Source organism: Ricinus communis, chromosome 2 (genome assembly GCF_019578655.1).
Source record: "Ricinus communis isolate WT05 ecotype wild-type chromosome 2, ASM1957865v1, whole genome shotgun sequence".
Taxonomy (NCBI): Eukaryota; Viridiplantae; Streptophyta; class Magnoliopsida; order Malpighiales; family Euphorbiaceae; genus Ricinus; species Ricinus communis.
This window is the reverse complement of record NC_063257.1, coordinates 1198068-1216022: the sequence shown is the minus strand read 5'-3', so window position 1 is coordinate 1216022 and position 17955 is coordinate 1198068. Positions and strand designations below refer to the sequence as shown.

General features: G+C 32.8%; 2 protein-coding genes and 1 non-coding gene across 3 annotated transcripts; 1 reads left to right on the top strand and 2 right to left on the bottom strand.

Moving 5' to 3' along the window:
- Window positions 1-3473: 3473 nt before the first annotated feature.
- Window positions 3474-3557, bottom strand: TRNAL-CAA. Its single transcript has one exon. It is a non-coding gene; the product is annotated as a tRNA-Leu (tRNA).
- Window positions 3558-7104: 3547 nt separating this feature from the next.
- Window positions 7105-9374, top strand: LOC8270002 (thaumatin-like protein 1). Its single transcript, XM_002510503.4, has 3 exons — window positions 7105-7660; window positions 7760-8432; window positions 8844-9374. Exons 1-3 carry the CDS (start codon window positions 7594-7596, stop codon window positions 9079-9081), a joined length of 978 nt encoding a protein of 325 aa, XP_002510549.2. The 5' UTR covers window positions 7105-7593; the 3' UTR covers window positions 9082-9374.
- Window positions 9375-12897: 3523 nt separating this feature from the next.
- On the bottom strand, window positions 12898-17663 carry LOC8274677 (endoplasmin homolog). Its single transcript, XM_002510504.4, has 15 exons — window positions 17504-17663; window positions 17143-17263; window positions 16908-17061; window positions 16710-16790; window positions 16486-16597; window positions 16283-16409; window positions 16052-16190; window positions 15813-15930; window positions 15502-15701; window positions 15171-15386; window positions 14929-15091; window positions 14665-14803; window positions 14421-14571; window positions 13887-14291; window positions 12898-13365 (listed from the first exon to the last, which is right to left on the bottom strand). Exons 1-15 carry the CDS (start codon window positions 17568-17570, stop codon window positions 13108-13110), a joined length of 2451 nt encoding a protein of 816 aa, XP_002510550.1. The 5' UTR covers window positions 17571-17663; the 3' UTR covers window positions 12898-13107.
- Between the last annotated feature and the right edge of the window lie 292 nt (window positions 17664-17955).

Sequence of the window (17955 nt, the reverse complement as noted above, 5' to 3'; positions counted from 1 at the left end):
TTCTTTCTCTTTCCGCTTGGATCGCTTTGATAAGATAAAAATAGCTTCAATTTGATTAAGTCAAAAATGGCTGTAGCTTAAACTGGAGTAATTATTCTTCTCTTTTTCTTTAAGAAATTTATAATATATAATTTAACATTTTAAAATATAATATAATAAGACAAATAATAACATTGCTGACAAAAACATAATAATAATATCATTATTTATCAACTGCAAATTTTTTAAAATCCTGATCCTAGTTTAAAAAAATCTATCTTATTACTATAATTACTACAGTATGCCCCTTTAATGGGTTTTAGTAGATAATTCATTTCTTTCAAAAGGAATTAACTCGAAGTAATAAACATATGTTTAATTAGTATTTAAGGATTAAAATAAAATATTCTAAAAATAGATATTTAATGATAATTCTGTATCGTGGGCTTAATTAATGCTACCACAGCTCTTTTATTTTTAATTTCATTCAGGGAGATGTTTAGGGATATATGGCTGATTCTCAATTGATATCAATTTTCTTTTGTTTTGCTTTTGATTTTCTTATTCGATTTTCAAAATTAAGTACATTAATGAAATCATTATATTATATTAATTTTAATTCTGATGATAGAAAAATAAGTTTCCACCGCTTAGAAAAATCATAAGAGGTTATTTTAGTTAATTAGAAACAGGCGACAGGTAAAAATAGCAAGCATGTGAGCAAATTTTCCCTGACGGTTCAAAGAAGTCCATGCATGCTGGTGCTACTGCCTTCACTTTAGTGACCCAATCTTTTTTCTCAATTTTATATATACAGAGGGGCAAAAACTTAGCTTGGAAGTTAGTAATGCCTGTTTTAGTATTGTGAGGGATAATGAAAAGGATAGAATGAAATGTATAAACGTAAAATAAAAAAAAACCCTTCCAACTTCACTTTTGATGTCATATTTACACCTATTTGATAAATTCTCCTTTTCGACCTCCATGCATGGTTAATTTAATTAAGTCAATATATCTTTATGGAATATAAAGTTAGCATCTGAGCTAAAGCATGTCGGTTGTCCCTATCGTCCACTTCAATTTGTATATACCATGCATGGGAAGCTCTCAGATGTTGAATTAACACTGAAAGTTGTGTTTCTTTGCTTCCAATTTGTAAGACACATGCATGTACATGAATTTTGATAAAGCAAAGCGCAGAGCAGTGAAGATGAAGATGAACAAGGGGGAAGAAGGAAAGCTGTGATGATCTTTCGGATAACTGAAAATGTATACAAGTGGAGGAAACCTTTTTAGCCAAAGGAGAATACTTTTAGGAAGTCTTGAAATGGATATATATATATATATGTGACGCAAATCTTTTGTAAAGAAATTAAGCAAAGTTAATTACAAAGGGAAAAAGCATGTTGAAAAGAAAACATAAATTACAGTAGCAGTTATCCATATGGTATACTTTACACGGCAGATAACATGTCAAAGAGCAATCAGCCATACTCAAGTGTTTGAAACAAAAAACGACCATTACCTATAAAGATAAAGTGGATGGAACTAGGGATTGTCAATTTGTTCTGGGTAAATGTTGACCCCATAAATTATTTCTTGCTTTCAAGAATTCTTGCACGTTGTTAGCGGCATTATCTAGATTGATACAAATATTGCGTCAAAGTGCATCATCTTTTTGATAACCAATTTGGTTTATCGCGAGCCCATGTGCTAGCTAGCAATCTGTAGAAATGTAGATAAAGTTTTCGATCAATTTGATCAACGTTATCTACATGATCTAATCTATTTTGTCCCAACTGCTACTAGTTAAAAGCTAAAGTGGGAAAAATCTAGTGGGCTCATATCCTTGACGAAAATCAAGAGCCTAGAAGTTATGTGCAAATTGTCCTGATTATTCTTCCAATGTCGACACACAAAGTTAAAAGGCTACAGTGGTCACTGCCACTGCTGAAGGTTAATTAATAAATTAAGAGCTAATTGCATGTGGTGGGGAATGAAATGGCCTCCACCTCACCTAGTCATGTTTACTCAGATATACATTGATCAGAATTTTCTTTCCTTTCTTTCTTGGGATGTATGATCAGTATTCTATTTGACTGTGTAAAGGCTGATTTTGTAGAAAATGTACTGCCGTTTTAAACATGTACAGGAGAAATGATCCTGAAAATAATGCTTTCAGATGGAAATTCTTTTTTTCTTTTTAAAAACACACATGACCAAAACCTGAAGATTTGATGGACATTCCTTTTTGAAGGTATGCAACGTAGATGTTGCACTTTTGCATGTCATCATCTACTGATATACGTGTAGCATTGCATGGTCAATCACTAAAATTTTCAATAACCACCAGCCGCAGACAATGTAATATTCTCTTGCAATCTTATCCTCTTACCAACTAACATTTATTTGAGCACCTTCAAAAATTGTGCTAATATATTAACAATCCACGACCACATGTTATTATTATATTGATTGACTAGTCTTTTTCCTTCTTGCTTTTACTATAATGTTTGACTAATCATATTATTGTCTTTGCAAAGTAGTGCCTAAGTTTCGCATATGAATGAGAGAGATTCATGCATGTATCAAAACTAATAAAAAATATAATGTATATATGTATAAATATTTTATATATATTAATATTAGATAATTAACAGATATTTCATGTTTTAAACTAGTAAATATGTATTAATCATATGTCGGTTCAGTGTATAGGTAGGAATATACACTAAATATAAATAAAAATCTTAATATTAATAAATTATTTTCAATAATTTATTGTATTAAAATTGAACCGATGGAATATTGGGTTTGGATTAAATTTATTTTGAATTGAATATTTCTTTATATATTAATTCTCCAATTTATCAAGTTTTATTTTAGCAATTTATTATGGCTGTATTTAGGATTTCTGATCGGTGTTCAATTCAAAAAACAGATTTCAACTTTTTTTTATTTTCTTATAAACTGTTTTTCTCAAACATTTATTTTAGAAAAACATCAATTCATTTATCTTTTATAAAAATAATTTTTAAAATTTAAAAATAATATAAAATAAAAAATTAAAGTTGAAAGAGCACTTTTAAAACCTCAATGTCAAACAAAGTTTAAGTTTTTTAACGCATTTATTAATCTTGTTAATTAATTATTGAAAAAATGATTTTTTTTATTGTTTCAAAACAAATATAGTATATATTTTCAATTCTTATTGATTAAATTGGTTTGTTTTGGAGAATTTGTAGCTTTTTTAATATTCCAAATTATTTATTTCCAAAAAGTAGGTATATATATAAGAAAATAAAAGAGTTTACATAAGTCCAAATGGTAGGGGAGAGTAATTTTCAGAAGTTGTTATTCAGAAGAATTGAAGTTGTTTGGGAAAAAAAAAATAGAGAGAGAGAGAGAGAGAGAGAGAGAGAGAGAGAGAGAGAGAGAGAAATCTAGATAAAGAAAATGTTAAAATAAAGAAAAAAAGTAGAAAAACAATCGTTTGTCAGAAGTGGGATTTGAACCCACGCCCTCTCACGAGGACCAGAACTTGAGTCTGGCGCCTTAGACCACTCGGCCATCCTGACTTTGCTGTGTAGGTTTAAAATCTTAATAAACAAACGAGATGAAGAGAGAATGGTGGTCCCACAATCAAGTGCCTTCCACGGCAGCACGTACAGAGTGAGGTGGATGAGCATCAAAAGCATCGCATCTTTCTTCCTTTTACTAATTTCAAAAGCAAAGACGATTCCCAATCTGGACACTATATTTACTTTTCTCTTTTATTTTTCTTTTCCAAAAATTAGAAAAGCTCCAAAATGGCCCCATGTTTGGGCGGCCGATCTCGGCCCAATAACCTTTCTGAATTTATAGTGTTTTCACCGCTCTATATTTAGCTGCTCACATACTTTTTTCTTTTTCTTTTTCTTTTTCTTTTTCGATAATATTACTCCCATTCTCTTTAACATGTCTTTATTATTATTATTATTATTATTATTATTCATTCATGTACCCAATTCACCAACAGTTACTCTTTCTTTTTTATATAAGAAAAGATACAGCAACAGTTGATCTATCAAATTTGGAACACTGAGCTAACTTAAGTGTAACAATATATTCCACTTTTATTATACCTTTTAGGATGTTCAAAATCAGCATCCTAATTATGATGCTTTGTGAATTTTGATGTTTCGGATTATTTTTAAAAATAATTTCACTCTATCAATTACAATAAAATTTTAAATTAATAAAAATATTTTGAGTTAATTTCTCACATTTGTATCAAAGGAACTCGCTTTTTGTTTGAATTGTAATCAATATGATGTGCACCGAGATAAATAATTAATTAGCTATTAAGCATTATTATTTCAGAAAGGGACGAAAATAATGGAAATTTAAGAATATTCAGATTCATGATGATCAGTTGTTGAAGTATCGTCGGCAAAGGCCACGTCTCTAGTCTGCACATTCATTTAGTGGCATCTTCGCTGCTAGCGGTAGCTGCCGGCGCTGCCAACGGAGCCCGTGTCTGATGGTCGGTGATACGTCGTTGGGCAAACACGTGGAAAGCCTAGCATATGGAAGCAATATTATATGCCCCCACCGCCCCACGATCCAAGTCTCAATGATCCATGCAAGTGTCAATTTTCCATGCATTCTTCCATTCGATAAAAAGACTGACCAACCCAAATCGCCAATAACCCACATGACATGTCTAAGCATCCTAATCATTAACTATTGGACTCTCGTATGTTTTCCATAGATCTTGGAGCCATATGTTCTTGCCAACATTTGCTCATCATTCATAAACATCCCAATTTTTACTTTCAGCTCATGTGTTAAAATGTTGTATTTGGAGTAAGAGAAAATAAGAAGAAACAGAAAAACAGGAATGGAAAAGTAATTGTGTCTTTTGAAAGGAAAGGAAAATAAAGAGAGATTACAGAACTTTTTTTCCATTCTGGGAGAAAAATGAAAAGAAGACGTTTAAAGAAAAGGATGAAAACAAAAGGCAAAATCTATCTTTATTTTTTACTCATCCAAAATAAAAGGGGAAAAATAATAGCGGACCATTATCTTTTTATCCCTAAGCATGAAACTTGTTGAGAAATAATACTAATAATTACAAAAATATGAACAAATAAGTAAAAAAATTAAGAACACAAGAATTTAACGAGATTCGACAATGTGCCTACGTCCTCAAGAGCGATGAGCGGCTGTATCTATTATTATTAGATAATTATACACACTTTTAGATTATAAATATAAAATATATAATATATAACTCTTGGTATAATAATAAAAATATCATGTACTTGGAAGCGATGAGCGGCTGTATTTGCTTTGTTCGCTCGTTGCGTTGCTCTCCACTTGCTCACTCCGCTCCGCTCCAACATCTGTTCCTTAAACTGGTATATAAGCCATACCTAACAAAACTCTACTAACTATTATTATGCAAATCTTTTCTAAGATAATTGGGTGGAATTCTTGTGTATGCTATCCACATAACTAGACAGAATATTGTAAAGTTTTGTCAGTGGATACCATAATAAAATCTCATCAATCGTAAATATTAAACCTTCCTGCAAAATTCTTTTACGGTATAATCCAATTTAAAAGGTAAAGACTTTCTTCTTCTTCTTTTTGAAACACATGCAAAATCTAAGTGCAACGAAATCATTGAAAATGTTATGATCGTTGAATGGAGAGACATACAAAATTTGTCATGTGAACCATGTGTACTTTGAATCCTGAAAATAATTTCATTCATAAATGAGATTTGTATAAGGAATCCAATTCCACTAGAGAAAAAATAAATGTAAAGACCAATGAATTGGAAATGGTGGAGGATGGCCACATTCATTATTATAACAAACAAACAAAAGAAAGATTGATGAGAGATTCCTGAACTTTTATTTCTTCAAACACGTTAGGTAGGTGGAATAAATTTGCTGCAAATCAGATTTTAAGATGCTTTTGACAAGGCATTGCAAAGTCCTTCTCAATATATGAATTCGATCAGTTTCTCAATTAAAGGCTATTGTTTTTGTAAGGAATCTTAATGCTTCTTTTGGTCTGTCAAGAAAGCAGTTTATATAAACACATTAATCAATCATTATTATTAAATTGCAATAATGGGCATATAAGTCTTCTGATATCTCTCTCATATATAAGATTTTAGATTTCAAAATAAACATACAAAATCACATTATTGACGGAGAATGTTCTAAGAATATATGGATTTCTGGTTTCTTGACGTTTACATTTGAATCATTTCCAAGGGGGAGAAAGAAAACCAGCAAAAATACATAATTATGAATGTATGTATTTGCCACATTCGAATATAACTAAATCAAATTCTTTTTTTTTTTTTTTTTAATTTATATTTCGTTACATGGAAATTGTTATTGAGGTTGTCTATTGAGCTGTAGAGTTTTAAGTTTGCTTTCATTAGCCGATCATCGAATTAAGTTGCCCATGTCGTTGCATTACCTCTTGCAACTCAAAATACATCTAGTAAATTACATGATGGGAATTAATTGAGATCTTCTTGTGATTTAGATAATAAGATATATCATGTTATTATAGTTTTAATTATTAAATTCAAAAGCAAGATTATGAGATTTTACTATTTAATAAATTACTACTTGAAATGTATTTATATTAGAAATTCTAACCATTTAATTTTATTAAAATAAAGTAAATAATAAAATTTACAAGTCATATTCAACATTAACATAAAAAAAAATACAATCTAATTAGTAGATAAACAATTGATGAGTGCATGAAAAAATAAAATAGGAAAACAATTATATAGGATGTAGCCCACACAACTTTAACACGTTCATAAAGTAAGATCATACAAAAAAAAAAAAGCATATTAAATTTATTTGTGTTGTTTAAATTTTAATGTCAAGACATCAACTATTCCTATGCAAATAGGTCAAATTAATTCTTTTTTTTTTTTTAAATTTGTTTAAGCAAAGTTAATTCAGTTCTCATTATGTTCAAGTTCTATCGCTTTTATCTTTGGTTAAAATCATATGATTGCTTGTCTATATCCAAAATCTTCTCTTAACCTTGAAAAGAAGTTCGTTCCCGAACTACAAATTTTGAAGTGGCCGATACACGTTCAGTTTAATTAACAATTCTTGGAAAGATTGACGAATTGTTGAATAAAATTTATATTGGGTAGTGGTAACACCTCCTTCCCTAATTTGACCACTACAGGCGACGTGGCACCCTGACTTCTCTGTCTGTTCTTTAGTACAAGATTAGTTGTTTCTCTCCAACTTCCACCCCCACACCAGACCACCATTAGATACTCTATATATATAGAGGTACAGACCAGGAAACACAAGTTTCTTTCCCATCAATTTCCCTCTCACTATTTCCGCTTTCTTATCCCTCCAAATATTATTAATATCTCTACTTTTATGGACACAGCATCATTATCTTTCTTTCATCTCTTTTTTCTCACCGCTATCTGTCAATCCAAGAATCCGTCTTTAAAGCCAATGCACTCTTTCTTTCATTAGCGGAAGACTTCAGCTCCAAATCTTTCATCGCACAGAACCCATATTGATAATCATTTTTGTTTTACTTTAATTTCTTTTTAAAAAAATGGATTCTTTCTTCTCCACTTCTGCTCTCTATATCACCCTGATCACTTTGATTGCATTCTGCAGAGGTAGTTTATATATTTCCTTTCATTGCATTTTGTAGATTTGGTAAAAGGTAATATATGTATAATTAAAGTGGCTTACATAAGTGTATCTTGTTATTGCAGGAGTATCGGGTGCTACATTTACACTAATAAACAGATGTGGCTACACAGTATGGCCTGGTATTCTTGCCAATGCAGGCAGCCCTGCATTAGAAAGCACCGGGTTTGAGCTTCCATCAGGTGGCTCTCAATCCTTTCAATCACCCCCGAATTGGTCGGGTCGGTTCTGGGGTAGAACCGGTTGCACGTTTGACCCAGTTACAGGTCAGGGAACTTGCCTAACCGGTGATTGTGGCTCTAATTTAATTGCATGCAATGGTCAAAATGCCAAGCCACCAGCCACTTTAGCAGAATTTACAATCAGGTCGGGCACCCAGGATTTTTATGATGTTAGTTTAGTTGATGGGTACAACTTACCAATGATTGTTGAACCCAACGGTGGGTCGGGTACTTGCTTGTCAACCGGGTGCGTTACAGATTTGAATCAGCAATGCCCGAATGAGCTACGGGTCGGGTCGGGTGAGGCCTGCAAGAGTGCTTGTGAGGCTTTTGGGACGCCAGAATACTGTTGCAGCGGCGCGTACGCTACACCGGACACATGCAAGCCGTCTATTTATTCACAAATGTTTAAAGCCGCTTGTCCGAGATCATATAGCTATGCCTATGATGATCCTACTAGCACATTTACATGCACAGGAGCTGATTATGTGATAACATTCTGCCCTTCATTAGCAAGGTAAGAATTATATGCATCTTCCGTATATTTATTATTCCCTTTATTCGACCGCCCATTTTATTTTGATCTAAAAATAATGTCATATGGTACTGTATTATTGTTACCAGTTACTGCCATGGGAGTCGTGTGTGAACCTGTAAATGTTCGCTTCTTTTTTAATATTCCCCGACCCTGTTTTACTTTTGTATGCGTCAAGCTAAAGAATAATTTGGCATACAGAAACAAAATGCTAGCTTTGTTAGGTTGGTGCACATAGTTAGATAATAAATTGGAACATTTAAAGTTAAAAGGAAGAGTATGACACAGTGCTACTTTTAGTTAAAATGCTCGAGTACAACAGTTTATTCTTTGCATTTGCATGGTCTAACATATTTAATTGAAATTGCTAAAACATTTTGTTTATCTGTGCAGTCAAAAATCTGCAACTCCTAGAGACCCATCTCAGACTACTACTGTTACAAGTACAAGCACAGAAAATGGGTCTGGAAATGGATCAGGAGATGACCAAACTGGAGATAACATTTCATGGTTGCCAAACTTTTTCACCGGACGCTCACCCAAAACTATTGCTTCATCTTCTTATGCTTGGCATTTTACATTGATGGCTTCTACAGTTTCCTTTCTATTCCTATATTTCCTACATTCATAGGAAGCTCTTCCTCAAAATGAACATTCAACTTAAGGGTAGACTTTGGAGTTGTTTTGCACTCGGAGGAAAGGCTGGCAGCAGTAGCTTATTAAAATTCCAGATTGTAAAGCCAATTTTCCAGGCCGCACGCATGTATATAGGAAATTGAAAAAGAGTTTATATTTCAGGAAGCATAAAAAAATCTGTGTACCTTCTGACTTTTTTTTTTCTTTTCAAATTTGCTTTTAGAGTTTCAAGGATTTGTTGTAATCTCAACCCAAAATGAAATAGAAAGCGAGAGATATATTCTTCAAGATTGGAAAAATCATTATTATAACTGATTTAATACAATTTTTTCCCAGAAAGAAGAAAGAAAAAAGAAAAAGGTAGTGGCTTTATTGTGAATCTTAAGTAAATGTGGTTGGTGGATGGGTGCTAAAAGAACCCAACTTTGCTGGAATTGCAAGATTGGTAGAGTTATCATAAGGCATGACCGATGTTGGCTGCAAGAAGAAGTGTTATGATGAAGATTAGGATGTTGTCTATGAGATTTAGGCATGCGAGGTGCCCATCATTTCTTTTCATACCTTAGGTTTCATTCTGTGTCATTGGTGCATCTCTTCTCATCAATTTTCTTCTCAAAGGACTCATACACCAGGCAAGCAATTAACTATAACCAATACGAAAATTGAGTCCTTTCATAAATAAAATGGAACAAGTTGGCATCATGGAACACAATTGTCAAGAAGTGGTTACGTGAGAAAGAGAATTTTATTTCCAACTTTTAACTTTAATTAATCAGCTTATAGGTAACGTATCAATTATCAAACAGGGGGTCGGAATGACAAACTTTGTGCAATTCCATGTGAAATGCTGGATGTTTAAGGCTTCTTGTTCTAGAATTCATTTTAGTTCTATTGAAATAATCTTTTAATTTATTTTATTAATGTACTTCTTGTATCGTATTGTTTTAATTTTTTTTTTCTAAAATATTATTTATTTCCAAGCTCAAAAAGCTTGCATTTTAACAATTATATTCTTCTTCTTTTTTGCTATTAAAATATAATATTTGATGAAAATATTTTCATTTCGAACTCTATAGTTTTTGGATTTTCCAACCACATAATTTATGAAAGAAGATTAATCGCATAACTCGAACCAATTCCTTCAACTTCAAGATTTAACAGGATGGTACCATTTCAATGGAATGTACAGCTTTTATCATGTATAAGGAAAGTTGGATGGTCCCAAATCCAAGTTTCAGGGGCAAGAAAGAAGAATTAGAATTGGGTCCCTGATGACAATGAATACAAATTGGCCATAAAGATGCATGTTTTTATGGTCCAATTGAGTTGTCCACCGCCAACAGAGAGTAGGTTTTTAGCAAGAAATATCAATCAAATTTAGAAATTAAACTTCCTTATGTTGAGCTGCAAATTATTTAAATTCACGTTGAATCCTTGAATTTGTAATTTTCCATACGTAGTGTATCGAATACATAAACAAAAAAATAAATTAATAATCGATAGTAACTAATTGAAAATATACAAAAGTCATAAGTTTGCAGAAAGAAAACAAAATTATAATTAATCTAACAAGTGTCAACGGTAACTAAATTGAAATATATTAGAGGAATCAAATATGCCACTTTGCTCAGAAGTCACAATTAAAAGTGGTTCTATTATTTATTCCTACAATTTTCAGTCCGTGAAGAAAAAGATCTCATCATACAAAGAATATCAACTTTAATTTATTTGTTTTTTTGTTTTTGCTTTTGAAGACAAAGGGAGGAACAAAACCTCAATCACTAATAGGAACCATCCAACACATCCTGCTGAACCAAGTTACCCAGATCATCAGGAACTGATGTCAACTCATGATACCCAAATGGAAAATTTCCAGCAAATGAAGCCAACCGGTCCGTTGCTGAGTTCGCTTCTCCGTAAATATCTTCAATATGACCTCCCAATGCTTGGATACTAGAGACCAGAGGGTCCTTACTAGTGTGGTTTTCATACTACGATTCTCAAATATTATTAAATTGTATTAAACTCAATAGATATTACAACTTTTAGAGTTTCTTTTTCCCATTTTAGCAATCTCATAACATAAATAACAAAATTAAATAACTAAATGTCCAAGACCTTGAGCTACAAGAAGCCCAACCCAAACGATCATTAATTTTTGTTGATATGTGCATATAAGCCCCACTTTATTAAGATAGAAAATAGAAAGTATCGGAAATTCCATCACTTTGGCAATTGTAGGTGACAATTAGACTTTGAACATGGGTTTGGATCCTCCAAGCTTGTCCCAAAATTTCCAAACTTAAACACATAATTTAACTTTAGGCCGTCAAGTTCAAACTTATGAAAATTTTATTATTTTTGAACAAAATTAGAAATATCATTTTTCAAAGGATGTCCTATAAATTCGGCTAGACTTAAAAGTTATGAAATAAAATGACTTAAATTTTATATGACGAGTTAAACTTAATAAAAAATTTAAATTTGTATAGCTGGACCAAGTTAGGACCGAATCTAAACTTGAAGATTTTGAACAGACTAAGCTCGGTCTGGCTTGAAGTTTGATCAGGTAATATTCATTGATCTCAATATATTTGAATGATTCTTTATAGAACTAAACTATTTATCCACTAATTTTTATTTTAATACATAAATTGGTCATATATTTATTATTATATTAATTTTTTATATCTTAAACTAACTATTTTTAAATGTATTTAATTTTTCTAAAATCTTATGTATATTATTGCATTAATATAATATTTATTTATTAATATTATCTTTAAATTAATACCATCTGTAAATTAATTTTAAAATATTTATTTATTAACTCTAATATTATATAAATTAATACTATCAATATAATTGATATTACTATTTTTTAAAATTATAAATTATTAAACAATTAGAAATATATTTATTAGTGAATATAATATGTTTAAAAATTATTTTTTATAATTAGAATCATTATCTAATTAGAAACTAATTTGTTAGTTAATAAATATTAAAATATAATTAATATGCTATCTCTTAGAATAATCATTATCTAATTAGAAAATTAATCATTATCTAATTAAAAACTAATTTACTAGTAATATGTTATTTCTTAGAATTACAGTGAGTGTTTAATTAGGAATGTAACTTATTAATCAATAAATTAATAGAAAAAATTACAAAATTACATATAAATTTAAATCTTATGTGTCAAAAATAGTACACATGTCAAAATAAAAATTTTACGTGTCAAAATTAAGCATATATGTCAAAAAAATTTAGATCTTAGAAATTAATATATATATATATATATATATATTATATAGATTGCTAAATTAATTTTTTCAAATAGTATGTTTAAATCTCTTTATATCAAATTGTGCCAAAAATTAAAGTAAATAAAAAAATTAATTAATAATTTTTGTTGAATATTAAAATTAATTTACGCTAGAACTAAAATTTTATGATGATTTTTTTTTTAAGATTTGATAATAGTCTCAATTTTATTATTTTTACTAATTTAGCCTTTTGATTGTATTGATTTAGATAAAGAAGAATAGTGATTGGTTTTATCAAAATATAAATAGGATTTAGTGTAATATAAAAGAACAGAAGAGGCAATTAGAATGTTAGACATAAAGAACATAAAGACGGGGTTGACGGTATTTAAACCAGCTTTACATGCAGTGAGAAAATTAAAGCAAGTTTAAGTGGATATGGAGATGTGTGCCAACGGCAAAGCATCTGCAAATGCTTCGAACCTACCATTGACATGGATGAAGAAATGGGAGAAACAAAAAGAAAATTAACACTTGCGTGGGGGAAAATACATTCGTCGTCAACTAGATGCTAAAAAGCAAAATTCCTGATTGTATGATTACATTAGAACTACGAGCTAGAGTTTTCCAAGTATGACAAATTGAAAAATGCACATTGCACGGTTTTCAACTTTTCTCAAGCGAGTGGACTACAGGAAAAAAAAAGGACTGATTCAAAGGATGGAAGTCTAGCCCATGACAGGGGCAATCTATAACTCGTCCTTGGCATCTGTATCTGCATCAGGTTTGGACGCTTCAGTGTCGCCCTTGTTTTCAGTTTCGGTTTCAGCTTCAGTTTCTTCAACATCATCTTCCTCCTCAACAGTTGCTTCTGGACTGATGTCTAGGCTAGATTTCACCGAGTTATAGATACGGGAGGCAAAATCCTTAGGATCATTCAGCATGAAGCCACTCTCCATAAGTGCTGTTTGGTAAATGAGCTGTGCTGTTTCCTTTACACTATCGTCCTGAAGAAGAAGACACAATACAAATTAACAACTCTCAAAAACCTTAATTTCATGCAGGCGTAGATAGCTTGCAGAAATGCAGATAAAGCTCATCATTGCAAACATGTATCAGAGTAGCAATCTAAAATGTATCAGACTACTTGCATATCAAAACAACACAATATAGGTGGGTTTTCTAATATGCAGAACTATTACTCCGCTAATTCCAGTCAAGACTAACAACTCAATTTTCCTCAAGTCCACCAGCCCAGCCTCCAATTGTCAAATCCATAGCACTTCTAATAACCTTACAGCTAGAACCTAGCAATTAAGTGGCTGACCTATAGGCTAAACACAATCCAATCAATGGTGTTTAGGAGGTAAAAAATCACACCCATCAAAAGCAATAATGATATTAAAATGGAAATATACTATTAAAATATAGATGAATCTAAGTTCTATTAAGATGATAAATCCACAAATAGAAAAAAACATGACAGGATACAGCAACACATGGTGAAGCAAAATCCTACAAACTGTACCTCAGGGTCCTTGACCACTCTCTCTCGGAGCTCCTTGATAATGGGGTGTCTGGGGTTGATCTCCAGTACCCTCTTGCCACGCATGTATGCTTGCTTGCTGGCATCTGACAAAGTCTGAGATGACATTATTCTCTCCATGTTTGCACTCCATCCGTACTTAGATGTAACAACCACACAAGGAGTATTATCCAAACGATTGCTGATTTTCACATCATCCACATTCTCACTGGCAAGGGCACCCTTCCACCACTTGGTAAGTTCCTTGAATGATTCCTTAAGTTCCTTGTCCTTTGAGTCTTTCCCGAGTTTTAAGCCCTCCTTGGACACATTCTGGAATTTTTTGCTTTCATAATCCATTAAATATTGCATCAGGTATTCATCAACTGGATCTGTGAAGAAAATGACCTGCGGCAACATCAAACCAGAAAAAAAAGGTTAATCAGTAACAGAGAGAGGATATCTGGTTTCAGGAAGCAAGAAATAAGAAACAAAAGGTGGAACAAATAGCTCCTTAAGAACATACACCAATCGTACCTCATAGCCTTTCTTCTTAAGCCTTTCTAGGAATGGAGATTTTTCCAATTGTTCCTTGTTTGGTCCAGTAATGTAGAAAATATCCTTTTGCCCCGACTTCATTCTTGAGATGTACTGATCGAGTGAAGTCAATTTGCCATCGGATTTTGTACTGTACGAGGGAATTCAAGTACCAGAAGTTACTACCATGGAACCATAAGACATATAAGGATATGACAAAGCACGTACAAAATAAGAATGTTACCTCTCAAATCTGAGAAGTTTTGCCAAGCGATTTCTGTTAGTTGCATCTTCAATGATACCAAGTTTGATAGACTTGCCAAACTCATTCCAGAATTTTGCATATTGACCTTTCTTTTCATCATCGCCTGAATCCTCAACATCTGCAAGCAGTAAGATACTCTTGTCAGTCACTCCAGGCTCAACATCAATATAGTGTTGATCAAATAAAAATAACAAAAACAGCACGTCCAGGCTGCAGTAAAGTTGTCACATATCACAGTGATACCTTTCTTGTCCTCCTTCATCTCATCAGGATCTTCATCGGCAATTTTTCGGATCATATCAAGGGCCTTCCGGATTAATTTCTTTTTAATTGTTTTCAAGCTGCTGTGCTGTTGAAGCATTTCTCGTGAAACATTGAGCGGTAAAGTGTCGGAATCAACAAGACCCTGCTCAGAATGCCACCATTATGAGAATCAGTATTAGTGGTTTAACAAGCTAATTAAAATAATATTTAAGCATATTTACCTTCAAAAAGTTCAGATATTTGGGCAAAAGCTCATCAAATTCATCCGAGATAAATACACGTCTGACATACAACTTCAAGTTGGATTTATTAGCGTTGTAATAACTCTCATAAAGATCGTGAGGAGCCTTTGGAGGCACAAACAAAACAGCCTTAAATTCAACATCGCCTTCTGCTGTAAAGTGACTCCAAGCCAGAGGCTTTTCATCACCGAAATCCTGCATTGCAAAACCAGAAGTATTAATGTTGACGACCGTACATTACAATTTTAGCAAATTTTCTTTCAATGACATTCCTGATTGTGGTAGAGCCACCAGAACATGGCAGAATTACCTTTGCTAGAGAATGATAGAATTTTGTGTACTCTTCATCTGTCACATCCTTTGGATTTCGCAGCCATATAGCTTTAACATCATTCAAAAGTTCCCACTCATTGATAGTTTCCTTCACCTTTTTAGTCTTTGGTTTTTCCTCTGTATCCTCATCTTCACCTTTCTCAGTTTCCTCTTCTTCATCACTGGAGCTGCTCTCAGCTGTTAGTGACAATAGGATTAACAAAAGGAACCAAAAGATATTAGACATTATAAAATTCAACATAGCAATGGCGTAATCAATGGTAAGCAATTCACCGCAATGATACCTACCTTTTTCCTCTTCATCACTTGACTCATCTTCATCTGCAGGAACTTCCACATCAATTTCTTTACTTGCCCATAAATATATGGGGAAATTGATGAATTCAGAATATTTTTTCACCAGCTCCTGCAAAGAATCATTATTATGACATGCCGATCTAACCTGATCTAAAACATACAATTCACCGAGACCTGTCTAAGAGAGAAAGAAGAAAAGAGAAAAATGCAATTATGTTAAAGATACTTACTTTTAATTTGCTCTCCTCCAAATATTCTCCTGCTTCATCTCTAAGATGAAGCCTAATCTCTGTTCCGCGTCCCAATGGTTCATTCCAAGTATCCTCGGAAATTGCAAATGCCCCATCAGCCTTCGATTCCCAAACATGCCTAAATGGACCAATGGTGAGCCAAATTAATTATCTTAAAAATGCTTATTTTGCAGTGTTTACTTGTACAAGCTTTATTTAATAAATATTTACTGTTTGTCATCGTTGTGTTTGCTGATGACTTCAACATAGTCAGCAACCAGATATACAGAGTAGAATCCAACACCAAACTGTCCAATTAGATTGAGGTCTCCACTTGTCTGCATTTTCTCCACAAATGCTGGACCACAAAAGGCACAGTTGTCATCCGAATTGGTCTCACTTTGCACCATAAAAACTATACACAGTATATATACCTGAAGTTCCAGACTTTGCTATTGTTCCCAAGTTCTTTATCAAATCTTCCTTTGTCATACCGATACCTTTATCACGAATTGAAAGAATTTTCTTTTCTTTGTCCAGCTTAATCTGAATTTACCACATGAAGAAATAATATATCGTAAATTACATAACTCCTAAAATATCAACCACAATAAAGCAAAACATCGATACTCCTATATATATGTACGACGTATTTTACCTGAATGTCAAGCTTGGTGTTCTCGCCTTCGCCGAGAACCTCTTTATCGGTGAGGGCAAGGAACCTAATCTTATCAAGTGCCTGAAATTTCGAAAAACATTTTTTTGTTTGCAAAATGAATTAACGCACGGGGCAAAATGTTCTTGTAAATACTGTTTGTGTGTGTGTATATGTTAAAAAAAGAGTCCATAAGCTTACATCAGATGCATTGGAAATCAACTCCCTAAGGAAAATGTCTTTGTTGCTGTAAAGAGAGTTGATAATGATGTCCATAAGCCGAGACACCTCAGCTTGGAACTGAAACTTCTCTGCATCACTACGGAGTGATCTCTTCGAAATCGACTCAGACTCCCTAAATCAATAATCAAAACAAATTTTTAAGAAATCCAAACACTAGACACTGACTAACTTCTGAAGAAAGAGAAACACGGACCTCTTTACAACATCAGAATCAGTAGATAAACCATTAGGAACAGCACCGAGTTTCTCTTCAACCTTTGGAGGATCTACAGGATTCTGTGAATCGGCCTCGGCATTTGCGTGTAAGTTCCGGCCTAGAAATAAAATCATAGATCCCTCAGTGAATAAAACAATTAAAATAAGAGAAGAGGATCAAATCTATAAGAGTTCTCAAAATGCTAAATAGATTCAAATGTCACATATAACACTGAGAAACTTCTCAATCCCAAATGACAAATTTACATAAATAAAGCGAATACGTACATTGTGTTCGCATAAATTAAAAAACAATAGAAGCTGCACGTAAGATTCATTGAAAATAAATGAAAAATTACCTTGATCTGAAATGAGAGATAGAAGGCATAACAGAAGCAAAGCGGAAGGGATCGTCCACTTCCTCATCGTAATTGCAGTTTCTAGTAGCTTCTATCAGTTGAGAATTGTTTCGATTTGGCTTAGTAATGGTTATCTGTGACTATATAGGATGGTTTTAAGCGAAAGGGGTTTTAGATCTCCCAGTAGTGAGCTAAAATTGTTTGGATTGGCTAGGTATTGATTACGTGGATGATCGAACGGCTTGCTATTTCTTAAGCAATACGTGGCGGTATATTATTGGTGACAGTTTCGGTAGTTTACGTGGAGAAAGTAAGAGTTCTGGACGGCCCCACCGGCGACTTAAAACCCGAGTCAAGTTGACCGTCCTGATTGGCTTAAAGTTGCCAGGATGGAGGATCAAACGATCCTCTGGTGTTGATTTATACGTGGCAGAATGTTATTGGATGTTCTT